The following is a 25,790-nucleotide window of genomic DNA, read 5'->3' as shown; positions in this document are numbered from 1 at the left end:
ATACGGCAATTTGCACACATTTGACAAGTCACTGCAGGTAAATGGGATAAAGAAAATAACTAAAGCATATCACCACAGAACTTCCCGAGTTAATGACTTACATCAAGAGTTGGCTATTTTCCTCTGAAACGTGCTTTGTACATATGCAGATTAGCTTGTTTTGGTTAATATAGAATAAATCTACAGATGCAAATAGACCGAAGTTATTAGGCTTAAAACCAACACGGTCTAAAGGTGTATTCTTGAAGTTTTATTTCCATTAGAGTAAAAGAAGACATGGAAGCAAAATAGAGCAAAGTCTCAAAATTGACCACTCCATGAAAAAGTGCCTTAAAGAGTAACTTCATAGTTTTAATGGTAGGCTGCTCATCTAATAACTCTCCATTCTATTAGTTTGTTGTATGCTGATAGATACTAATACAATACTAAAGAAGGCCGTGGTCTCTGTGTGAACTGATTATTGTGTAGAAAAGTTCAGATGTTGTTGAGTTAACATATTTGTCTTGTTTAAAAAAAATGCCCTTTTTTCCCTTGAGCCCCTGCCCACCAAATGTCTGTGCACGTCCCTGCCTGGTTGCCATAATTAATTTGTAGACGTTTTAATTGACGTAAGCGTAATGTCAAGCTTTTATGTAACCAAACCCAACTACTTAAGCTTCAAAACCTATGCTTGCTTCAATAATATCATTATCATAATGTCAGGATGACTAAGTAATGGCCATCGAGTTTTTGTCGAGACCATAGGTCGTGTCGAGCCTCTCTATTTAGCACCCTCTACAGGACTGTGGACACAATAACAGAGTCGAAATGATCACTGATCCTGGATCAGGCTCTGGAGATGACATATGTTTCGTGGTCTACTATTATTGGTCCAGGCACACCATCTTGTTGTCCAATGGCAGGCAGACATCTGTTCGCTGGAGCGACTCTAAAATATTCTGTTCTCTTCCGTCTCCACAAGGTATTCACATTTTAGCAAGGACGTTGGCTGCATTGGAAAGGAGAGCTGAGATGGGGAAAATGCAAGTCTTGGGTGTAGTTGCGGTGATGCTAGCAGTGTACTGTGTACATGCAAAGGTTTACTTTCGGGAGGAGTTTGTGGACGGTGGTAAGTTTGGCATTGACATGTAAAAAACTAGTTGTGCATGAGGTTAACGTTAATTGATTGCATGTTAGCTTGACTTTTAGCCATCATTTGGTCACAGTTAGCATAGTAAGTTTCTCTTGAAACACTGTTCTCTTGACGAAACGTTTTGTTTTTCAGTCGGTGATTCAGTGAAAAGAAGCTCCAGTTTCAGTATCCTAACTTGTTAGCTGGCTAACTTTAGCAAGGCCCCAACGCTAGCAAACTTAACACCCATAACGTTACCACTAACCCCTAACTAAGTTGCTAGGTTGTGGCCTAAGTAGCAGTATAAATGTGTGTGTTGTTGTGTAACGTTAGCCAACCAAACGAATTTACACGATGTGACAGTTTCAATAATGCCAATGAATGGGCAATTGTGTAATAGGATTTTCGGGAAGTAACTTAGCTTGATGCATTTTAAAAGGATGCCCCAAGTGTTAAACCTGGTCTTTATCTTTTCAGATGAATGGAGAAGTCGCTGGATGAACTCCAAACACAAATCTGACTATGGAGAGTGGAAACTAACAGCTGGCAACTTCTTTGGAGATGCTGAGAAAGACAAAGGTAAGAGTCATGTGCTTTAAGTAATTCACAAGTGTTGGTCATGATATATTAATTATGGCTAAAAGTCTCTAGTGATTAAAAATGTGTTCCAGATGTAGAAACTAAATGGTAGATAGATCTTTTGAGAACAACAAATAAGATATTGTATCTTACACAATTCTTATACCCAGTCAAGTTAAAGTGCCCCTGTGTCTATTTTGTAGTACCCACATTGTTTTCTTAAAGTCTTGTTAAAGGTTTCTTTTGCACTTTCAGGTCTGCAAACAAGTCAGGATGCTCGTTTCTATGCTACCTCTGCCCGTTTCGAACCTTTCAGCAACGAGGGCAAGCCTTTGGTCATTCAGTTTACAGTTAAGCATGAGCAAAAGATCGACTGTGGTGGTGGCTACGTGAAGGTGTTCCCTGCTGATTTGGATCAGGCTGAGATGCATGGAGAATCCACATACTACATCATGTTTGGTAAGTGATGTTCTTGGTAATGAACAATTGTCATTAAATGGTTACAATAACAGCATATGGAACAACATGTAATTAAATTTATTTCACCCAGGCCCTGATATCTGCGGCTACAGCACAAAGAAAGTCCATGTCATCTTCAATTACAAGGGCAAGAATCACCTCATCAAGAAAGAGATTAAGTGCAAGGTAATTGAATTCTGGCATTTTAAGTGTGTGTGGGTGGGGGAGTATTTGTCTGCACATGTATTGCCTCTGCACCAGTGGCCAAATCTAAACACTTGTGTTTCTTCTAGGATGATGAGCTGACCCACTTGTACACACTGATCTTGAATCCAGATCAAACCTATGAGGTGAAGATTGACAATGAGAAGGTAGAATCTGGCAGTCTGGAGGAAGACTGGGACTTTCTACCTCCTAAGAAAATTAAGGACCCCGAAGCCAAGAAGCCAGAGGACTGGGATGATCGCGCCAAGATTGACGATGCTGATGACACCAAGCCTGAAGTAAGCTTACAAATATAATTAATTTATTACTAATATACTTAAGTAGTTAAATTAATCAACCTCTTCCTGTATAAAATGTACCTTTTTGTTCTACTTTGCACTGACTGAAAGTGCTTTTCATAGGAAATGCTAAAGAGAAGAGTTTTCCCATTGATTTCTCTCCCACAGCTGTCCTGGTGTTTTGAAGGGCTAAATTGCCATCCCTACATCTGTTAGTTCAACTTCCATCTTTTGTATTATGTGTACTTTAGGACTGGGACAAACCTGAGAACATTCCAGACCCTGACGCTAAAAAGCCTGAAGACTGGGAGGAGGATATGGACGGAGAGTGGGAGCCACCCATGATCCCCAACCCAGAGTACAAGGTAGGCTAAAATTGGTCATGGCTTAGAGCTTATGCTCTGTGTGATCGCCTCTGCCTGAGAAATGCTTAACATTCACCCTGCCAATGCATTTGTAGCCTGAAAAATACCTTCTCTATTGCAGGGAGAATGGAAACCGAAACAGATCGACAACCCCAACTATAAAGGATCCTGGGTGCACCCTGAGATTGACAATCCTGAATACAGTCCTGATTCAAACATCTACAAGTTTGACAAAATTGGTGTTTTAGGTCTTGATCTTTGGCAGGTGAGCAGGAAAGAAACTATCTTGAAATAGTAATGTTATTGCTGTAGTGATGCCCCAACTGCAGTGTAACATTTTGTGACTTTTTATCGCAGGTGAAATCTGGTACCATCTTTGACAACTTCTTGATCACAGATGATGTGAAGGAAGCAGAAGACATTGCAAACGAGACATGGGGTTTGACAAAGGTATGCTGGTGCTGGTATTCTTTTTAAGACATATTTTGTAATTTGAACAACCCATGCAACAATTGCCAATAATATACCGAAGAGATTAAAAGACATGCTTTGTGATTTATCTAAACTTTCCCCACAGGAACCAGAGAGGAAAATGAAACAGGAGCAAGATGACCTAAAACGAAAAGAAGAGGAGGAGAAGAACAAAGAACAAGACACTGACGCCAATGATGATGATGATGATGAAGAAGATGACACTGATGAGGAAGAAACAAAGGACGACATGGAGGAGGCCCTTTCAGAAATGGATGATGAGGAAGGAAAGCTTAAAGATGAGCTTTGAGGAGGTGGCCAGAGATTTTGTCTGTCCCTCCGTTAGAAACTGTCCTGTATTTCCCAGGGGTATTGTGGCTGCTGTGCATCCTTTCCCTGAGATTTGGACACAACCCATTTTTGGGAGGGGGAGGCGGGGGGGGAGCAAATTTGGTGTAGGGTGGCAAGTGGAAGTAAATGGACTTAAGTTTCTCTTTCATTTTGGTCATGATATTACGCTGTTGCCCTCAACTGCTGGATTGATTCTAAGGTTTTCCACCCACAAAGTCCATTGCTCATTTACTATTTTGTGTTTTTATTTTTTCTTGATCTACACATCTACTTTCAGATTCCCTTGCACAGTTGACCCAGAGCTGTGATAAATATGACAAATTGAGATTTGCAAGGATTAGCCATTCAGATTTTAATAATTTTCCCCAAAGGAAAATGTCTCTTGCAGCCCGGTGAAACATAAAATGCACATAACTGAACATATAATGCAAAACCTTTTAAGACTTACTGAAAAAAGAAATTACAGAGTAATGTAACTTATTTTCATTATATCTGTGGCACTGACTTAGTTTTCTTTCCACTTCCTCTTCTGCAGTAGCACCCAGTTAAATAGTTTTTTTTTTCTATATTGAAATGGCATAAATTCAACATGCCGTCATGCTAATGATGGGATCTACATTATACCCTGAATATCTGGCGAAAGAGATGTTGAGCCCCTGGTGTGACTTGTGACATCACTAAGGGTCACAAACTTATTTTTATTTGGACAGAATGTTATTGATACCAAAGTTTTTATTAAAAGATTATACCCTTTTTGCCTGGTCATATTTTATACTGCATATGCACATTTTTGAAGTAATGTAAATTATCTGACTGTACACCTACATTTTTGTTATTCACATCAAGGCATAAGGAATAGAAATAATAATAGAAGGTAGATAAATATAAGGGTATAAATATAAATGGGTATGGAAATGTACAATATTTACATTATTAAAAATTGCAATGGAGAACAGTACGGTGAATAAATAGTAGAATTGCTAAATTTGCTAAAACTTTAACAATTAACAAATAGTACCATTTCTGAAATCTGGTTTGTTGCTCAGGCCCACTCTCATTGAACTGTGTATGTCATGTTTAAACACACAGCAGAGCACAAATGAAATCTTCATTATATTTTGCCTAGAGTTCCAGAAATGAGCCAATGCTCCTACAGAAATACTACTAAACAGTCTGCAATTTTACACTGCGTCTGTTTGTTTGTGGTAATTTGATTAAACACAACCTTATTTAGTAGCATGCACAAAATTAAAATCTGTCAAGTTACCTCACAGTTAATAAGAGGGCCTTTGCGGTCCTTGAGGGTCTGGGGTGGGCAGTCGTCCACTTTTGCGCAGTAGGTATTCATACCTTGCTGTTTCTGAAGGAGGAAATGGTGAGAAGTAATGGCATGATGCTGGTATGGGAGTAAATTGGCGCTATAATAAAACCTTTAATCAGGTTCCCACCTGAGCCTGGTCTGATGGTATGTTTTTCCATCCGGGATGTGACTTATCCAATCAGAACTGAGGACTCGAACAATATATCTTTCTCATCTCGAATCCCTCTAGCATCAGCTATTGCTTGGTTCACAGTTTCACAGGGACAATGCCCTGCACCTCGTGTGGTGACCTAAACACTTCACCAACCGGAACCACGGTCCTGTCTGTCCGTCTTTAGCCGCTCGTGCCTGCTCGATTAAGGGGCGTGTGCGCACTCCCGACACACCAGGAAATATGGCGGCGCTTATGACGCTCAGTCAGGTAACAACTCTCAATAGCTGAAGAAATGTCTCAAATTTTAATACTGGTCAATGTCAAGACAGTGACAGTCGTTGTATGGTCTCACTATATAACTACTTAGTGAATATTGGCTAGTGGAACCGTATTAGCAACCTGCCGGTGTCAGCTAAGTGTACATGGTTAGCTAACGTTAGGTTAAGTAAAGATAGCAAAGTTACTGTACGTTTTAATGGAAGAAGAAAGCTAGTATTGGAAGTAAATTAATTTAGCAGCTAAGGTGGTGTTAATGAAAATTAAAAACTGTCTAACCAGTGTAGCTAAAGCTGAACTGAAACAAACCTTTAGTTAGCTAACGTTAGCCATCATAGCTGTATTTATCTGTTAACGTTAACCAGTTACTTTTACCTATTACTGACGTACAGTCTGCTAACGTTATAGCTATTTCTAGCTTTAAATAACTTTAATTTGGGGTATGGGCAATCTGACACACTCTCATTTGTAACTGGTGTTATATTTCTCTTCTGTGTGCTTCTCCAGCTATCAAGTGGAGTCCCAGCTTATGAGAGCTATTATAGACAGGTATGGTCTGGGTTACTGCTTTGATTTTTACACTCCAGCTCTTGTGGTGTTCATTCAGCTGAATATTATCTGTTGAATAAAGTCATTTAATAAACCCAGTTATGTCTGCTGCATCCATTTAGTGTTTTGTTATTGATTTGTTGTAGCTGGATCCAGGAAACACAGGCAAAATATCGGCTGGAGATGCAGCTCAGTTCCTTAAGAAGTCTGGGCTGTCAGACAGTACATTGGGGAAGGTGGGTCAAAAACCCAAGCAGCTTGCACCAACACACAAAACTCATATAATAGGTTTATAGCACACAAATGTTTTTTTCTTTTTTGTCATCCTTTAGATTTGGGATTTGGCAGATTCAGAAAGAAAAGGCTATTTGGACAAGCGGGTATCGTATCTCTTCTCTTGAATTTCGCTGGAGATTTACTGTGATCGATAATGCTGATGTGTGCATAAAACGCATGATTTTCCTTACTTTCTTCCTGATTTGTAGGGTTTCTTCATAGCTTTGAGACTGGTGGCCTCAGCACAGGGCGGAAATGATATCAGCCTCAATAACCTCAACCAAAACTTAGCTGCGCCCAAATTTGTAAGTGATTCTCCTGACACTTGCAGTATTCAATGCTGTGATAGTCAACACACTGAGTGGAAAATCTACTTCTGCTGCTTATATGAGAAATGAGTGGACATTGAATGTCTCAAAGTGATAATGTTGTATGTATCCCTGTCTTTTTGCCATCTTCATACAGTTGTTACCGTGTTTGTCTTCTTTGCTAGTATCTTATATTCACTTCATTTTTTTTTTTTTACAGAAAGACACTAACAGTCCATTACTAAGTGTTTCAGTGACAGGAACTGATTCACAGTGGGCAATTAGGGTGAGTTGATCCCATTTATCAAGAACAAAATGAGAATATAATAAAATCATCCTTGTCACATCACCTAAACTTTTTTCTTCCCCAGCCTGATGAAAAAGGGAAGTTTGAAGGCATTTTTGAGAGTTTGTCCCCTGTAAATGGCCTCCTCCCTGGTGAAAAAGTCAGGCCAATTTTGATCAACTCCAAGCTACCTCTGGATGTGTTAGGAAAGGTGATATTACATGTTAGAATGATGTATATTTATTGTTGTACAGTCTTCCCTGACATTGCAATGGTAACAATTCAAAGCAACTAATTCTTGCTCATTATTGCATTTACATAACTTTCTGTAGATTTGGGACCTAAGTGATGTAGACAAAGATGGAAACCTGGATAAGGATGAATTCACAGTGGTAAGCTGGTGCCGTTTTGTTAAGGTTTTACTGTCACTCCAGAGTAATACTGTTCGTTTTATTTTTATTAATAGATTATCTGATTTCTTATTTTCCAGGCCATGCATCTTGTGTATCGTGCCATGGAAAATGAGCCTGTCCCAACTACCTTACCCACTTCCCTCATCCCCCCTTCTAAAAGGAAGAAGTCTGCAGGTGCTCTGCCAGGTGCTGTGGCTGTGCTGCCTGTTCTTTCTGGGCTGACGGCTGGCCCAGCTCCCTTGAAAGAGTCCCTGCGAAGCACTCCTCCTGTGAGCAGCACTCTTCACCTAAGTACTTCCCCAGTACTTCCTACCAGTACTGTCAACCTCTCTCCAAAACACTCCTTTAAATCCAGCTCACCGGTAAGACAACATTTCTCTCGTGGTGTTAATGTAGGCGAAATGACTACATTGATTAGTCTATGGGAGATGTGCTCTTTCGATATGGTTCTAATTACATCCTAATAGAGAAATGGCATGAAGTAATACACATATAATAATTAAACTAATGCAGTGCAATGATATACTACATAACTATGATCTGTTTTTCTGCATTACATCAAACAACTCTTCATTTGAGTAAAACAAGCTTTTTATCAAAATTTTCTCAGAGTAGGTAATTAAGACAACAGTATTTTGTGAAATAATAACATGATATGATAATTTTAAAAAAAAGTTTTTTTACATATAGTTGTTCTGAAAGTTGATGAATGTAAATATTAAGTTAGCACCCAGCCCTTCTCTCGGAATTAAAAATATATACTTCTTTTACTAGCTGTTTATTTACAGGTTTTGTTTCCTTCTAGGGCCACAACTGATGATTATTTTCATCGTTGATTAATCTGCTGATAATTTTCTTGATTAATCGATTATTTGTTTGCTCTATAAAATGTCAAAAAAGGGGGAAAAATGTCCATCAGTGTTTCCCAAAGCCCAAGATGACGTCCTCTAATGTGTTGTTTTGTCCACAGCCCAAAGATATTCAGGTTACTGTCATAGAGCAGTAAGTAAACCAGAAAATATTCACATTTAAGAAGCTGGAATCAGAATTTTGACTTTTTATATTTTTTTCAGTGACCATGAAACATAAAAATGACCATTTGCACTAAAATTATCACCATCTCAATATCTGATGAAATAAATGCAATAGTATTTTATGTTTTGCATATTGCACCGTCCTGATATTTAGTTGTCCGAGTGAGTATCACAAGGGCAGAGCCTGGAGTTTAAAGAAACAAGCATTTCCTGTATTGATGTTTTTCTGTTGCTAATGGTTGGACTTGTTTGGCCACATTGTTTCGAGTATTGTCCACAGCCCAGTGTGTTTCTCTCCACCTTTTCATAGTTGCAGGGATTTTCGCCCGTGACTTTTAGAGAAACCGGTTTCCTTTAAAGAGAAGAGAAGAATGATTTTCCCTCATACCATGATCAACTGGTGTTTGCTGTCATGACACTTGTGATTTCCTTTTTTTCAGTTGTGCCACTTTTTCTCCTTTAATAGCCAGTTTCATTGCCCTTTTCCCAGATATATATTTCAGAATAAATCTTTCTTGCATAGTTATGTATCATCAGCTAATTTAGTTGCAGTATCTTGAATTTAGTATTTTTCAGTTTTTGTTTGAATGTGTATAATAGGTCAATGACAACAGTAACAGTTGATAAGGACTGCAGGACATTTTTAGCCGTGTTAGGACTTTTAGCTATGTATGGCAAGACTTGTTAGTATATATTAGGGGTGTATTCGACTGAGAATTTAGATAGTCGAATCAGAATTGTCGAGGATTGCCTATAGTTGACTGACGCCGCCTCCTTTTAGGGTTTAGGGTTACAGTTTTGGATTTATTTACACACTTTAAAAAATTTATTAAAAGCTTCTTGTATATATGTATATTTACAGCATCATATGTTGATATTTGTATCATAATAGGCTGTATATTAAGTTAGTGGGAGAAAACTAGTAGTTCTGTGTAAAAGCAGATGTTGACCAACTCCATATAGCCAAAATGGCATGATCCTCGTTTCATAACAGCTCTGCGAATATTTGACTGTGAGATTGTGAGTTCAATCAGGCTCCTCATGTCAAATCTTTGACCATTCGGGGTCACCTCTAGTGTGTGTGTGTGTGTGTGTGTGTATATATAGGACATGTTTTCCCATTCGTCACCAAGTGCAGTTCATTTTTACTTTTAACTATAATAATATAAATACCTTAACTATTATACTATTATAGCTATGGCTCTTGAGGTTTCAGCAGATCGACTAAAATCACATACATATTGTCTTTTGTTGATTCCAGCCAGCGGTTAACTGGGTGGTACCGGTGGCTGACAGGGAGAGATACGATGACATCTTCAAGAAAACAGACTCTGACAACGATGGCCTCGTTAATGGAACTGAGGTCATAGAGATCTTCATGATGTCCAGTCTCTCCCAGACTATGCTGGCACAGATATGGTGAGACCACAACTCAGTTCAGATCGTATTTATTCACAGAAGGTTTTCCTCATTTCTTTCACACCCCACTTTTCACATATTAAGAATATTACAGTGGCCAAGAGAGTTCAATACACTGCAGTTTAAGAAAACACAAGCAAATTAGGAAACCGATTCATCAGCGTATACATTATATGCTATATTTTTCAGTTTCAAGAAAAGAATTATGCCCTATAGAACCTATCTTACTTTTTATCATACCTGAGTACCGGTATCTGAATAGGGCAGAATCATACACACCTGTGCATATCTAGTATCACCAGGTTTAAATCTATAGCTCAATCTGGTGGCCATTTTATATCATTAGATTTTCTCCAGAAAGTGGATGCAACATAACATGCAAAAATGATGATGAGTGTGCCAAACGGTGACCTTTCAGATGACTTTGGGTTTTATTTCTCAGAAAGAATGCAGTATCTATTCTTGTGTTTTGAGAGAAATCTCTCCTCTCTGCAGGGGACTCGCTGACACTAAACAGACGGGCAAGCTGACCCGGGAGCAGTTCTCTCTTGCAATGTATCTGATCCAGCAGAAGGCCACTAAAGGCATAGACCCTCCGTCAGCTCTAACCCCAGACATGATTCCCCCATCAGAAAGGACTGCAGCTTCAGCAGCTGGCACCGTGAGTCCTGACTATTGCCCACTGCAACCGCTGCATCATCTTTCAATATCCCTATTTATTGGATTTCTTCACTTGTATATTTACTTCAAGACTCTGTTTTCCTGCATTTCTTATGCATTTTAAATGGTGATTTCTTTTTTCTTTGCTTTTTAGCCTTGCAAGGCAAGGCAAGTTTATTTGTATAGCACATTTCAACAACAAGGTAATTCAAAGTGCTTTAAATAAAACATAAAAGCAACAGGGAAATATAAAAAGTTTTTGCCTTGCAAACCTGTTTTTTATTTTTATTCTTTTGCTTTTTTTGAGCTTTCTTCTATGCTGTCTAACAGAGCTATGTGGGGCTTATGTCAGCCGTGTGACCTGAGCTTGTCCCAGAAGCTAATATGTGCTAATATTTGTGTCACAAGGTGGCGCTTTTGTTCTGTCATATATTCTGTCTCAATCTGAAGCAATAGGTGTGAATTGGACCATCTCCCTTGCATTATGGATTATTTTCCCAATGTATTTACACAGCAAAGAGGAACATAGAATATCTTAAATCTTGTTTAGTCTTTGCCAAATATTTGTCAGGCCTTGGACTTCCCAGAATGTGTCAGGTTTTTTAAACCTGTGCTGAAGGCAAACACTGCCACCTGCTGGAGTTCCACCATCATTGGTCTCTCACAGCGGCCACTGTGAAATGATGGTCAGCTAAAGTATAGTTACTTAATAATACATTTTAGTTTTAGTAAAACAGGTAGTGTCACTTACTTGACAAGTTTGGAAATATACAATATTCAGGTAAAGATGTGATGTTTTGGCAAACCAATGATTGAGGAGGCCTTTGAGAATCTTTAAAAACATCTTATCCTTATCATCTTATGATGTTTAATTTCTTATCAGCTTTCAGTTTTCCCAATTGGGTGATGTCATTTTTGAATCAAATTCTTCACTTTTTGTGTGAGACCATCAAAACAGACATCAGACTGCAGCTTTTTATTCAGTATTAGCAAAGAAAAGAAAAGAAAAGACAAATTATTTTAAAGGTTGCTTGTTTTTCACAGTTATGGTCAATGGACACATAATCAGTTTGGAGAAACTGCCTGAAGTGTGTAGCTTCAAATTTGACTATAAAGGCAAGGACACTTAATAAGTCACTCTTTCACTCCCTTCCACATCAAAGAAATCCGAAAGCCTGATCTTTTGTTTATTATAAACTGATTAATGTCATGAGTAAAATCAATTAACATTGATTGAATTAACATTCAAAGAAAAGTACAAATACATACTCTTTTGTAACTCTTACACAAATACTATCATTACAGACAAATAGCTCTATTGCACAGTTCCCTTTTTGAGGTTGAACATGAAACCTAAAAACAAATAGTGTTTGGGGGAGGGGGGCTTTAGGTGTAGGATATGTGCGCTCATAAAGGAGACGATTCTGGGACGTTGATTTTATACTACGACTACTTGAGATGTAAAGAAGCCCGATACAGTGAGGAAAATAAGTATTTGAACACCCTGCTATTTTGCAAGTTCTCCCACTTAGAAATCATGGAGGGGTCTGAAATTGTCATTGTAGGTGCATGTCCACTGTGAGAGACATAATCTAAAAAAAAAAAATCCAGAAATCACAATGTATGATTTTTTTAACTATTTATTTGTATGATACAGCTGCAAATAAGTATTTGAACACCTGTCTATCAGCTAGAATTCTGACTCTCAAAGACCTGTTAGTCTGCCTTCAAAATGTCCACCTCCACTCCATTTATTATCCTAAATTAGATGCACCTGTTTGAGGTCGTTAGCTGCATAAAGACACCTGTCCACCCCATACAATCAGTAAGAATCCAACTACTAACATGGCCAAGACCAAAGAGCTGTCCAAAGACGCCAGAGACAAAATTGTACACCTCCACAAGGCTGGAAAGGGCTACGGGGAAATTGCCAAGCAGCTTGGTGAAAAAAGGTCCACTGTTGGAGCAATCATTAGAAAATGGAAGAAGCTAAACATGACTGTCAATCTCCCTCGGACCGGGGCTCCATGCAAGATCTCACCTCGTGGGGTCTCAATGATCCTAAGAAAGGTGAGAAATCAGCCCAGAACTACACGGGAGGAGCTGGTCAATGACCTGAAAAGAGCTGGGACCACCGTTTCCAAGGTTACTATTGGTAATACACTAAGACGTCACGGTTTGAAATCACGCGTGGCACGGAAGGTTCCCCTGCTTAAACCAGCACATGTCAAGGCCCGTCTTCAGTTTGCCAATGACCATTTGGATGATCCAGAGGAGTCATGGGAGAAAGTCATGTGGTCAGATGAGAGCAAAATAGAACTTTTTGGTCATAATTCCACTAACCGTGTTTGGAGGAAGAAGAATGATGAGTACCATCCCAAGAACACCATCCCTACTGTGAAGCATGGGGGTGGTAGCATCATGCTTTGGGGGTGTTTTTCTGCACATGGGACAGGGCGACTGCACTGTAGAGAAGAGGATGACCGGGGCCATGTATTGCGAGATTTTGGGGAACAACCTCCTTCCCTCAGTTAGAGCATTGAAGATGGGTCGAGGCTGGGTCTTCCAACATGACAATGACCCGAAGCACACAGCCAGGATAACCAAGGAGTGGCTCTGTAAGAAGCATATCAAGGTTCTGGCGTGGCCTAGCCAGTCTCCAGACCTAAACCCAATAGAGAATCTTTGGAGGGAGCTCAAACTCAGTGTTTCTCAGCGACAGCCCAGAAACCTGACTGATCTAGAGAAGACCTGTGTGGAGGAGTGGGCCAAAATCCCTCCTGCAGTGTGTGCAAACCTGGTGAAAAACTACAGGAAACGTTTGACCTCTGTAATTGCAAACAAAGGCTACTGTACCAAATATTAACATTGATTTTCTCAGGTGTTCAAATACTTATTTGCAGCTGTATCATACAAATAAATAGTTAAAAAATCATACATTGTGATTTCTGGATTTTCTTTTTTTTAGATTGTCTCTCACAGTGGACATGCACCTACGATGACAATTTCAGACCCCTCCATGATTTCTAAGTGGGAGAACTTGCAAAATAGCAGGGTGTTCAAATACTTATTTTCCTCACTGTATGTGAAACACTGATATAAAAGCGTAGTGTAAAACTCTTTTGTATTCTCTTGTCTGTATGCATTTCCCCTCATTCATGTATTGTCTGGAACTGTTGCTCCCTCCCTAGCTGTGCAAGGTGTTTGTATTTCCTTCCTGTGTCTTTTGTTTTTTACATATCAGCAGGGAGCTCCACTCTCCCTCAGTTTTATCCCCTTTCCCTATTTAAACATTTTCCCTCTTGTGCCCTCTTTAAGCAGCCATTTCATCCATTTACCTGTTCCACCAGCGGTTGTCACTCTCATTGTCTTTGTTCTCACCTTCTGTCACCCTCACTTGGTCCATCGTACTTTCTTACCCAACTCTCATTTTTCCCCGCTCTCTCACTCGTCCATCTCTGTCTCTCGCCTCAGGACAGCACCACCTCCACGGGGTCGGCCGAGCTGACAGGCATCAAAGAGCTGGATGACCTCAGCCAGGAAATAGCTCAGCTGCAGAGGTGAGCCCCCTGCTACTCCTGAGTAGCAGGAGTACAACTTTGTTTCTCTTCCTCTGAGAAACAGAAGGGGAGTTTGCAGTGAAGTGATGTTCATGATGAAAGTGCTTTGGATACTATTAGATACATTTTCATCAAATAATTTTAACCTTTAACCATATTAGATTACTTTTTAATCCAAGAGAGACTTGGTCAAGAAAACAGTTTCACCATGGAGCCGTGTGTGTGTGTTTTTTTTCTGAAGCATAGGCATTGTTAGCAAGTAATAGTACCACTTGTTACTTACCTTGCTCTTTTCCTGTCCTGTTCACCTATAGAGAGAAATTCATTCTGGAGCACGAGATCAGGGAAAAGGAGGAAGCCATCAGACAGCAAAATAGTGAACTCCAGGTAAGGCTGCACCAAAATCATTTAAGTTTTCTGTTAAAATATCAGTGAACGTGAGAGTGACAGGTCCAATTTAGTGAAGTTTAGTATGAAGTTCAGGGGTTCAAATCAATAAATGTTTGAGTGGCCAACAGCTTGAAAATACATAATGTATATACACATTTTTAAACAAGGCAAACATATGAACCCATTTTAAAGTGTTTGAGATCCATTCAAGAATATTTTTAACTTAATCAATATGATATACAGTATAATGTAAATTAATAGGCCGAGCTTGTATTTGCTTCAATCATTGAACTCACCCTGCCTGTGTTTGGGTGTTCCCACCCAAACTACAGTGCCTTGCGAAAGTATTCAGCCCCCCTCATACAGCTACTGAGTATAATTTTTATTCAGGTACTAACTCTAATACCAAATTATATACAGTGCCTTGTGAAAGTATTCGGACCCCTTGAACTTTTCGACCTTTTGCCACATTGCAGGCTTCAAACATAAAGATATAAAACTAATTTTTTGAAGAACCAACAACAAGTGGGACACAATCATGAAGTGGAACGAAATTTATTGGATATTTCAAACTTTTTTCAAACTGAAAAATTGGGCGTGCAAAATTATTCAGCCCCCTTAAGTTAACACTTTGTAGTGCCACCTTTTGCTGCGATTACAGCTGTAAGTCGCTTGGGGTACATCCGCAAAATGGCTCGAGCTCAGTGAGGTTGGATGGAGAGTGTTTGTGAACAGCAGTTTTCAGTTCTTTCCACAGATTCGATTGGATTCAGGTCTGGACTTTGACTTGGCCATTCTAACACCTGGATATGTTTATTTGTGAACCATTCCAGTGTAGATTTTGCTTTATGTTTTGGATCATTGTCTTGTTGGAAGACAAATCTCCATCCCAGTCTCAGGTCTTTTGCAGACTCCATCAGGTTTTCTTCCAGAATGGTCCTGTATTTGGCTCCATCCATCCTCCCATCAATTTTAACCATCTTCCCTGTCCCTGCTGAAGAAAAGCAGGCCCAAACCATGATGCTGCCACCACCATGTTTGACAGTGGGGATGGTGTGTTCAGGGTGATGAGCTGTGTTGCTTTTACGCCAAACATAACGTTTTGCACTGTTGCCAAAAAGTTCGATTTTGGTTTCATCTGACCAGAGCACCTTCTTCCACATGTTTGGTGTGTCTCCCAGGTGGCGTGTGGCAAACTTTAAACGAGACTTTTTATGGATATCTTTAAGAAATGGCTTTCTTCTTGCCACTCTTCCATAAAGGCCAGATTTGTGCAGTATACGACTGATTGTTGTCCTATGGACAGAGTCTCCCACCTCAGCTGTAGATCTCTGCAGTTCATCCAGAGTGATCATGGGCCTCTTGGCTGCATCTCTGATCAGTCTTCTCCTTGTATGAGCTGAAAGTTTAGAGGGACGGCCGGGTCTTCGTAGATTTGCATTGGTCTGATACTCCTTCCATTTCAATATTATCGCTTACACAGTGCTCTTTGGGATGTTTAAAGCTTGGGAAATCTTTTTGTATCCAAATCCGGCTTTAAACTTCTCCAACAGTATCTCGGACCTGCCTGGTGTGTTCCTTGTTCTTCATGATGCTCTCTGCGCTTTAAACGGACCTCTGAGACTATCACAGAGCAGGTGCATTTATACGGAGACTTGATTTCACACAGGTGGATTCTATTTACCATCATTAGTCATTTAGGTCAACATTGGATCATTCAGAGATCCTCACTGAACTTCTGGAGAGAGTTTGCTGCACTGAAAGTAAAGGGGCTGAATAATTTTGCACGCCCAATTTTTCAGTTTTTTATTTGTTAAAAAGGTTTGAAATATCCAATAAATTTCGTTCCACTTCATGATTGTGTCCTACTTGTTGTTGGTTCTTCACAAAAAATTACAGTTTTATATCTTTATGTTTGAAGCCTGAAATGTGGCAAAAGGTCGAAAAGTTCAAGGGGTCCGAATACTTTCACAAGGCACTGTATATAATTTGGTATTAGAGTTAGTACCTGAATAAAAATTATACTCAGTAGCTGTATGATACAAACACCTATGCACCGATTGCAGGAAATGCAGAATGGCTTGGACAGGGAGAGCAGCAGCCTGCAGGACCTGGAGTCGCAGAAGCAAGATGCCCAGGAACGTCTAGAGGAGATGGACCAGCAGCGCTCCAAGCTGGAGGGAATGCTCAACGATATCAAGATGAAGTGCCAGGAAGAGTCCCAGATGGTCAGAGACGGAAGTTATGAAAAAAAATGCAGTTGCGATTTGTATTGTGCTTGTGGTTATATGGAAATACACATGCAGTTACTATGTTGTTATCTTGTAAGTGCATATGTTTTGATATCTTTGGAGCAGATCAATCAGATATCAATCAAACATTTGTCATTTGAGGTTTGTTCAAAGGAAAATGCTGCACTTTATTGCTTTAAACAATAAAGTGTTTTAAAAGACTGTACTTATTTGTAAGTATTGCTTACTTGAAACTGCATGGCTGATGCTTTTGAGGCAAATAGATAAAAATTATTTTTAAAATAAGTACAATGAGCACCACCATCTAACTTTAATGCAGACCTTTTTATTTTTTTCTAATCCTCCTGAGAACAAACTTTAAAATACTGTTGCTTTGGTCTTCGTAATAAGAAACCTAAACCTCATAAAATAGTTAGTTATTACTTTTTTTTTTTTCTTTTTTTTTCTACTTTCACCCTCCAGATCTCGTCCCTGCAGAGCCAGATCCGCTCTCAGGAGACCGACCTCCGGAGCCAGGAGGATGAACTGAGCCGCACCAAGGTGGACCTGAGCCGACTGCAGGAGGAGGAGGCCCAGTTGGAGCAGAGCCTGCTCTCTGGTCGTGTCCAGCTGGACAGCATCATTAAGTCGCTCAAAACTACTCAGGAAGAGATCAACCAGGTCAGTGCAGATGTAACTAGCGTAACTAGAGGTTACATAAGGTAATTCAGCCACTTTTGCCCAATAAGCTCTCTAATTGGCTCAATACTGTGTGACATTCTGTGGATTTTGGATTGTGTTATGTTTGTGTTGTTGGCGATGGCTTTTACAACACAGCATTGTCTATTTTGGAAACATTAGCTTTACTTTACTTTCTTACTTTTCTTCTGTGAAAGCGCTTTGTACTCTGTTTGATAATTGCTCTATAAATAAAGTTATTATTACTTTTACCTCCATGACCATTATGCTGAAGTATTTAGTATGCTCTCACGTACACTTCAAGTACACTGAAGTGAAAGTGTTGCATCATGGTGGTTGATGTATTTTCTTATGATCATCTTAACCACTAACCACCACTTGCATTATAAGTGACGGTAAATTATAATAATAAATAATCAAAGGACATAATTCTGTAAAATAAAAAAGTAATCCGATAATAGTGTGCAAACTCTGGTTTTGCTCTAAAATCACTTTTTTATTTTAAATTTGTGGCTTGAAATCATAGTTGCTTACCCATTTCTGTCAGGTTGGAAATTTTCCAGACCAACTATGAAACCTGCTTAAAAGAGACAAAAAATCAATAATAATCAATATATTTTATGGAATCAGATATGGATTAAACAGTCTTATATGTGTTTTTAGGCTCGCAGTAAGCTGTCACTGATCCAGGACAGCCAAAAGGAGATGACCAAGACCATTGAGCAGTACAACAACACTTTGAGTGACATCAATGGAGGAAGCTTCAGTAACCTGTCGGACTTAAATGAAGGGTTTGCTGAGAAGGAAAACGGAGGTTTCAGAAGTGCGGTGAGGAGATCAGGAACTCTTTTCACTACAAGACTTTATTACAGAACCCAGAAACTTTATTTTGCCATCCTCCTGGTTCAGATTTTGAATCCTTCCCACTAAAAAGAAGGATAAATAACTGCATAAACATCTCAGTCTCAATAGTACTTTTCATATCACCTATTCCCAATTTGCCTTTTTCATAGCTATTCAAACATCTGAGGAATGAAATGCACTGTTTTGGTGGAGTTAGGGCCTTATGTCATAATTTATCATGCATTATTTTTTCAGTTTAGAAAGTGAACATGCTGTTTTTGTGGCTCACTGTGTTCTGCTGTCACATAGACAGCGTCCATTTTTTATGTATTGATTTTTTTTTTTTTTTTTTTTAAATCATTTATCAGGGTGATTCTTTCAAGTCAAAGATGGCCATGTTCAACAACAGCAGTGTAAAGGGGCCTACAGCAGACCCCTTCCAGACAGAGGACCCCTTCAAGTCCGACCCCTTCAAAGGTCAGAATACCTAATCTACCTTTTTATCATTTGCTCCTGTATTTCTGTAAGGATCAATGTTATTCCCTGCTCTGCCAGCTGTTGCTTGCTGGTTATCACCTGCACTCATTAGACGCCCTGTGAAAAAGCATTTCAGCTAAATACCTGACATGTACCTACAATTAAGATGCCAAATTGTAATTATTTAATGAAATGGAAATATTTGTATGTTCCAATCTGTTGGAATTGATGCTGTGGGGGAAAAAAAATCAAAGACAGCTCTTGATTACTTCTTTTTAGAGGCTTTAGATGATCAAAGTACATATACCCAGCCACGACAGTTGCTCTCCTCTCATTGTCTTGTCCTTTTTCTAGATCCATTTGGAGAAGATCCTTTCAAGGAAAGTGACCCCTTCAAAGGCACCTCATCTGAAGATTTTTTTAAGAGAACAGACAAGCCAGACCGGTTTGGATCCTCAGACCCCTTCGGTAGAAGACCCACACCGCCAGCAAAAGTATTGAACACCTCTTCTCTTTACCACTCAAATGATGTTTGTCAAAAGTGCTGATTATGGTTCTTTTGTTTACAAAATGACTGTCAGAAAATAAGTGCTCTTATGTCAAAAGTTGAAAATGATATTTTCTTTTCTATGTTTAATTACTTGCTATAGTTCAGTGCTGATATAAACCAGCTCTGAAGACCATGTCTTCACTATTATAGATAACTGGAAAAACAAACAGTACGACAAAGAGAGAGTACTAGTGGTTATGCTGATGGTGTGTGTGTGTGTGTATTTTAAAGAAGATTGTTTGAATAGCTTGCTTACTGAACTTGTGCTTTGCTTCTTTGTTTTTCTCAGCCAAGTGCCTTCAGCAGTGGTGACGCTTTCACATCAAACAGCTCAAAACCAAAGGATTCAGGTACGTTACTAGTCACAAGCATGTCATCTCACATGTGCTTTTTCATTGTTTTTCCAATTTTCTATATTGTAGTACAGACAATACTTTACACATACAATTAGAATAGGTTGAAGCTTCAGTATTTGTATTTGTTGGTTTCAGGTTGTGTGGTTATTTTTATTTTTTTTGAATATGTAGGTTGTATGCTTCTCTTTTTGCAGTTACTGTGGTCAGGAAGGTAAGATGTGATGGTACTGCAGTAGGATGCGGAACTGTGCGTTGACATCTTACCATGGCAGTTTGTCAAATAAAAGACATAGTCATCCCTGTACTACGTGAAGAGTTATACAGTATGTGACTCTATTAATTGACATCTAAACGTGAAAGAACATTCTAGTTATGAAACACGTCTCAAAGAGTCATTCTTTGCCGTTCTGGGTGACGTGTTAGATTTAGATTTTAGTTTTGGGGCATCAGGGGCAAACAATTTTTCCTGACTGTGGCTTCAATTTTTCCTGTGGTTTAGGACTATTTTTAGCAGAGTACCTACGCATTTAACTACTGGCCAACTAAAAATACTCCCCCTACCCTGGAAAAACAGGAGGCTTGCAGGAGCCAAACATAACAGAAACTCTGTGACTGCTGGTCCTGCTCTACTAGAATACACTGCCACTCCTTTAACCAGTTCTCTGCTGCCTCTGTCCTGTCTTTATATCTGCTGCAATTGAACGGCTCTACCTCATTCTGGACGGAAGTTGTTTTAAGTTAGTGGCTACCTCTGGTCAATGCTGTGCCATGCTACACGCCTTCAGAAGAACACAGAGGCAACTGTAGACCTGAGCTGAGTTACTGTGCGTAAAAGAAAACACTGCATACTTGACATGAATGGGGCCTCTTGTGGTTGCACACTCACAACAAACATATTCTATTACAATGTTTTGTTTTTTCACTGTAACCATCTGCAGTTTGCTGGGTTTTTTTTTTTTTATTAAGTGGCATACCACTGAGCTTCAAAACAACCCAGGCACAGTTCTGGTTAACAGTACGCCAACTGACGCCTTTAATTAGCTGATCAGATGCATGCGTCAGGTTAAACAAAACCCCTGCTTTCCAGGTTTTTTGCGAAATGTCACGGAAAATTAAACGGTCATGCCACATTCCCCTCTCTGAAAATAGCATGCAGGCCCTTTCAGAATAAACAAGATGCAAATACGATTTTGAATTGTGTGGTATGGGGTTGAACTTCATTATAGTTTCTGGCTCTTTCTATAAACATATTTAAATGTTCCAAATGCATTTTAATGCACTTTTGCCTCAGATGTGTTTGGGACAGCGGACCCCTTTGGAAGCAACTCTTTTGGAAGCAAGGGGGGTGGATTTGCTGACTTTAGTCGGATGTCAAAGGTAAGCTCAGGAGGCTCTCTATGAATCTGTTGCGCCATAAAGCATCATTTTCCACTTAAGCTGTAGAAAGCTGTGTTGTTAATTTTGCTCTCATCATGAGTGATTTCTTATTTTTCTGCCAATTTATCACATTTATGAAAACAGTCTCTGGTTATGAGGCCAGAAGCTTTGAATTTTGGCTGACATTTCTTTTAGAGCTGAAGTATTTTTTGTCTTTTCCCTTGTGTGTGAACAGAAGTCAGACAACCCAGTGCTCCCATCAAAGAAAAATGTGCCTAACCGGCCTGCACCTCCCTATGGTAAGCCCCGTGTGTGTGTGTGTGTGTGTGTGTGTGTGTGTTTGAACATGACTGTGCTTGCAGCTTAACTTGACATTAATGGTTCAGTGATTTTCATGATTAGCATGTAATGTTGGTTTAAACCAACTGTAATTAATAGTGTTTATCATGCAAATGTTGTGAGTACGACATTGTAAGATATTTCTCTTTGCAACTTTAAGTGGTTGCACCTTGTCACAGAAATGTAATGGCAGCAACATTTTCGGGGTGAGTGACTGTTGTCCTACTTAAAAGGAATTGTTTGATATGGTATGAGGGGAAAAAATAACTTCCCTGTTGAGCTATGAATGTGCAGGAAAAAGTAGTTTCTTTTGAAGATGTAAACAGGAAAGGTGTTGCTAGAGGTATAGAAGTACTATGGGTTTTACAGAGTGATGTGCCGTTGTTAGTGCTATTATTCATGTATTTTTGTCTCCAACAGTTGAAATAGCCAGTTCAGTGTTAAATTATGTTCATCTTTGTTTTTCTGTGTACGTTCACACAATCACCCACAGGCCATGCCCAGCACATGCCCTTCCGCTGTGACTTTGCACTTATTCTTTTAGCAGAAGCCACAACGTGAGAAAGTTGGTGTTCCCCTTTGCTTTACGACATGGAGAGGGAGATGAGTAGCCACAGTAAGCCAGCGAGCTAGCTCCAGAGGTGTGCCTCATGCCGGATGGGGAAGTAAGAAACCCAGTCTTGAAGGCATGGGCTGTTCTGAATGTCTGAATCACAGGGACCATTGCAAAAGCAAATTTTGGTCAAGTTTAAAAGTGTAATTGAGCTTTTTGCCTTCAGTGTTGCAGCAACTTTTCAGGCGTTACTTAGCAACAATAAAGCATAGTTTGTTGATTTTTGATAGAGCAATATTTTAGACCTACAATATTTACAGTTGTTCTTTATTAGATAGTGGAGCTATGTTTTTGATAGAAGCCCTTCAATATGCAGGTGCAGTCCATGCGGCATTGGTGCACAAAGTCGAGAGATGAATAATTGTGGCTACCTTATAATGTGTTCAAAGCTTACTGTAGACAAGGGTGGGTCCGTCTTTTACAATTGCGTGTTCCAAAAAAGCCACACTTTGCTTGTTAAGCATCAATGCATCAGTGAGCCATACTCAAAAAATGCGGTTAACACCTTTTGTGAACCAATATCGCTTTCCCCTGGGTGCTTACTCTGCAAGCCATCACCTTAAAGCTGTTGGCTTCCTGTGAAAATTTTGCAACACAATATTACACTATGGCCTTTTAAAGTCTGAGCATATTTTCCCAAGGGGACACCAGTTGTTATCATCTGATGTGAAGGCACTAAAGTGAGTTATCTTATTGGGATTGATTTTAAATGTCTTCCTTCTCTAGTAGGTATTCTCAGTTTGACTGCATCAGAGCTGTTCCAGAGCGTTTGCTCCACAGACTCTTTTGTTATGACACACTTGAGTAAAGCATCCAAAGGCTGTCCTGTGGGTTCTACAGATTTGGGATCTGTAAGTGTAGTCTACAGTTTGCTGTTGGATCAAGTATCTTTGTCTGCATGAGCTGCTGGTCTCATGATCTCACTCTCCAGATTGTAGAGCTGAAGGCTCAGAGATGTTATTTTAGCTTTCCCTCACAGTGACTTCAACAAGCGATCACAGGACCGTCGTGCTTACTGCCTGTTGACTAACAAGTGATAGAATGTATGAGAGCTTTTTAAGGGTTTGGTTTGAAAGGTATTAAATGTTTACATCACTGACTTGGACAGTCCCTGTATTTGTGTCTGTCTAGTTGTCTGTCCATCTGGTAAAGGGGCTTTTGCATGCTTGCTGTTGTCTCTGGCTTCAGCCTTGAAAGGAAGTCATAATTTATACACTTCAGCGAGTTAGTGAACTTGCCTGGTCAGGTAGCACTTGAGGAGCATTTTTCAAGTCTTGCAGTACAAGCTTAAAGCTTAGTTGTTGTCAAAGCATGATATGCCTCGAAGCAGAGCACAACATGGTAAATCTGCCTCTTTGTCCTCCGTCTTCCGCTTCTTTACTGTCGTGTATGGCCCAAACGGCTGAGCGTGCTCTCAAGTGGAGAGATGATGAATGGCAGCTTTTTATGTCTGGCTTCATTTGACATGACATGAATTTATTTTGTCCCTCATGCTAGCATGACAGTTGTGAAAGGGATTTCTGTGGGGGGTTTTTATATCGTGCTCTGTATTGTAATTTTTGTTTTTCTGCCAGGATCTGAAAAAATCAAGGTAAGACTGTACAAGGGTGTGGTGGTCAATCCTTTGCATGTGAAAAAGCTGTGTGCACTGCTTAATCTGAGTACAGTGATTCATGAGCACGGTTATTTCAGTAAATCTCCCATTGATTCAAGCGCTGAATGTTTACGGGAAATATGTGGCTAGCAATGTATGGCACTAGTTTATTAGTGTATTGTGTAGGAATCTTTTCTGAAGCTTTTTGTGTTGCTTTTTCTTAATTCACTGCTATATATCAAATCATTTAGTTATGTTTGACGTAGTATTTCACACTTTGTATTAGAAGCATTTGATTTTGATCCACTGTTAGTTTTGCCATCTCTCTTTCACCCAGTGACTTCTCTCCATTTGTTTTGATATTTCAGCCTGCATCGCTGTGTTTTTGTCCACATCTAATGTTTGTTTGTCTGCTTTAGTTTGGAAGTGAGATCCAGCAGCTGGAGTGGGCCAAGCGTGAGAGCGAGCGTGAGGAGCAGGAGAGGTTGAGGAGGCTGCGGCTCCAGGAGCAGCAGGACCTGGAGCTCGCCATCGCTCTCAGCAGGGCCAACATGCCCGGCTCGTGACCAGGCATGTCCCCACCACAGCTACATCCTCCTGCCATACAGTCCTCCGTACACAAGCTCACGACAACAGCACCAAGACTGGCCCAACATGACTAGCAGCCCCTGTTACCAATTTGTGTAAGAGACCAGTGTTTCTCCAGCCATAACTGGACTCGTGTCAAATGACTCCACATTTAGCAAGCAGTTAAGGTCCATTGCTCCCAAACTACATGGCAACTAGAATCAGGGACAATACGGAACCTGGCTTCGTCCTGCAAGAACATAGCGGTTTAACGCAACCAGCAGGGTACTTGATGACAACCTACATCTAACTCCATATGTTGTTATGGATAATCACCCTGATCCATCCAAAAGCCTTACTGTTGCAAGAAAAAATAATCTTTTAAGAATATTTTACTGTTTATTTATATGCTTAAGCAATGACTCTGTGGTGTATGAAGTACTTGTAAAATGCGGTGTATAAACTGTTTTACATACCCTTTAATTACTCATATTGAAATTCAAATCATATTTGCTAACTACTGTTGGCCTTTGATTGAGTTTGTCCAATTTCATTTATTATTATTTAAAACAAAACTCCTTCATGTATTGTAAATATTGTTAGATGATGGTTTTATGTACAAACCTTGGAAGAGCAGAGTCCGCCTTTAAAAAAACCCAAATCTGTCTTAAAGGACTTGAGCTCAGTGATCAGATAATAATGGCATGATTTAGATTTTTATTTCAAATGTTAGAAATGTTTCTGGCCATTTATGCCTGCATAACGATAATGGCCTTCAAGTACAGGGATTGAAGAGGTATTTGAATATAATCACACCCTCGAGGGATCTACATGTCAAGGTAAAAATATGATGTTTTGGGAATCTCTCATAAGGATTTTAGTCCTGATTTAGCATTGGTTAAAAATATGATTTGGTCCCGTATCATCGGTTGCCTCTTAATATAAATATTCAGATGCTAGCGATAATCATTGAGGTCTTCCTTTCTTTGAAAAAAGTTTACTCCACCTGGAGCACTGTTGCATCAACAGCTCATGTTTATCATTGGGTGACTTGTTGTAACGCCCAAACAACTTGCACTCCCATACAACTAAAAGCCTCCTATAAAATGGAAATAGTATAAACCTACATTGTTTATACTGGTGCTGTTACACTTAGCTTTGTCCTTTTTACTTGTTCACACTACCACTGATGCACAGTGACATCTGCTTGCAACTTTGTACTTTTCTCTTAACACTGAAAGTGTATTTCTGTTCATTAATGTCTTATGATCCGGTCAAAAGGACAAAACGCCTTAAAATATTGCTTGCTAATTATAGAACACTAATGGGGTTTATTTGGCACATAATGTATGCACTGTGCATTCCAGAGTTTCCTGGACATGTACAGAGCGACAGCGCCTTATTTATCAACATATCAACATTGTAACATGTAATATTGCAAAGTATATATGTGATTATAAAAGAATCTGAAGAGTTTTGAGTTACTCAAAAGTGTAATAACTTTTAATTGAATAAAAGTGATTTTTAACATTTCTGGAACAAGGTAAGTCTTTTCATTTAAATAAAGTATAACAACAGCCACAGAAAGAAGTGACGCAGTTACATGTAACAGCAGGTCATGAATAGTTTGTGAAATAAATTTATCTGTGATAAATATAG

The 25,790-nt window shown here is 39.4% G+C and overlaps 2 protein-coding genes across 4 annotated transcripts; both read left to right on the top strand.

Moving 5' to 3' along the window:
* The first annotated feature begins 780 nt into the window (after positions 1–780).
* On the top strand, positions 781–4,592 carry LOC119901859 (calreticulin-like). The gene is made up of 9 exons (XM_038717587.1): positions 781–1,108; positions 1,589–1,690; positions 1,946–2,149; positions 2,241–2,335; positions 2,443–2,652; positions 2,904–3,017; positions 3,139–3,282; positions 3,375–3,467; positions 3,595–4,592. Exons 1-9 carry the CDS (start codon positions 808–810, stop codon positions 3,796–3,798), a joined length of 1,467 nt encoding a protein of 488 aa, XP_038573515.1. The 5' UTR covers positions 781–807; the 3' UTR covers positions 3,799–4,592.
* Positions 4,593–5,466: 874 nt separating this feature from the next.
* Positions 5,467–25,664, top strand: LOC119901858 (epidermal growth factor receptor substrate 15-like 1). 3 transcript variants are annotated; one of them, XM_038717585.1, is made up of 23 exons: positions 5,467–5,581; positions 6,098–6,139; positions 6,286–6,375; positions 6,472–6,519; positions 6,625–6,720; positions 6,944–7,009; positions 7,095–7,220; positions 7,342–7,401; positions 7,500–7,784; positions 9,718–9,875; positions 10,371–10,536; positions 14,010–14,095; positions 14,410–14,482; positions 16,552–16,713; positions 17,200–17,397; positions 18,079–18,243; positions 18,627–18,735; positions 19,090–19,229; positions 19,575–19,635; positions 20,933–21,018; positions 21,254–21,317; positions 23,545–23,561; positions 23,984–25,664. In XM_038717585.1, the coding sequence occupies exons 1-23, from the start codon at positions 5,555–5,557 to the stop codon at positions 24,128–24,130; spliced, it is 2,472 nt and encodes an 823-aa protein (XP_038573513.1). In that variant the 5' UTR covers positions 5,467–5,554; the 3' UTR covers positions 24,131–25,664. The 3 variants fall into 3 exon arrangements, with proteins under 3 accessions (XP_038573513.1, XP_038573512.1, XP_038573514.1); XM_038717584.1 differs by having other exon boundaries at positions 23,545–24,126; XM_038717586.1 differs by lacking the exon at positions 23,545–23,561 and having other exon boundaries at positions 23,984–24,125.
* Positions 25,665–25,790: the final 126 nt, after the last annotated feature.

Source organism: Micropterus salmoides, unplaced genomic scaffold, assembly GCF_014851395.1.
Source record: "Micropterus salmoides isolate LMB-PRFRI ecotype aquatic unplaced genomic scaffold, ASM1485139v1 Ms_hic_scaffold_14, whole genome shotgun sequence".
NCBI classification, from domain to species: domain Eukaryota; kingdom Metazoa; phylum Chordata; class Actinopteri; order Centrarchiformes; family Centrarchidae; genus Micropterus; species Micropterus salmoides.
Note: the sequence above shows the minus strand (reverse complement) of the source record. Positions and strands in the feature narration are given on the sequence as shown.

Coding starts and splice junctions, on each gene's coding strand:
- LOC119901858 (XM_038717584.1), top strand. CDS start 5,555: ATGGCGGCGCTTATGACGCTCAGTCAG. Junction 7,402..7,499: donor ATAAGGATGAATTCACAGTG/GTAAGCTGGTGC, acceptor CTTATTTTCCAG/GCCATGCATCTTGTGTATCG. Junction 21,318..23,544: donor CCGGCCTGCACCTCCCTATG/GTAAGCCCCGTG, acceptor TTTTTCTGCCAG/GATCTGAAAAAATCAAGGTA.
- LOC119901859 (XM_038717587.1), top strand. CDS start 808: ATGATCACTGATCCTGGATCAGGCTCTGGAGATGACATATGTTTCGTG. Junction 2,336..2,442: donor AGAAAGAGATTAAGTGCAAG/GTAATTGAATTC, acceptor TGTTTCTTCTAG/GATGATGAGCTGACCCACTT. Junction 2,653..2,903: donor CTGATGACACCAAGCCTGAA/GTAAGCTTACAA, acceptor TGTGTACTTTAG/GACTGGGACAAACCTGAGAA.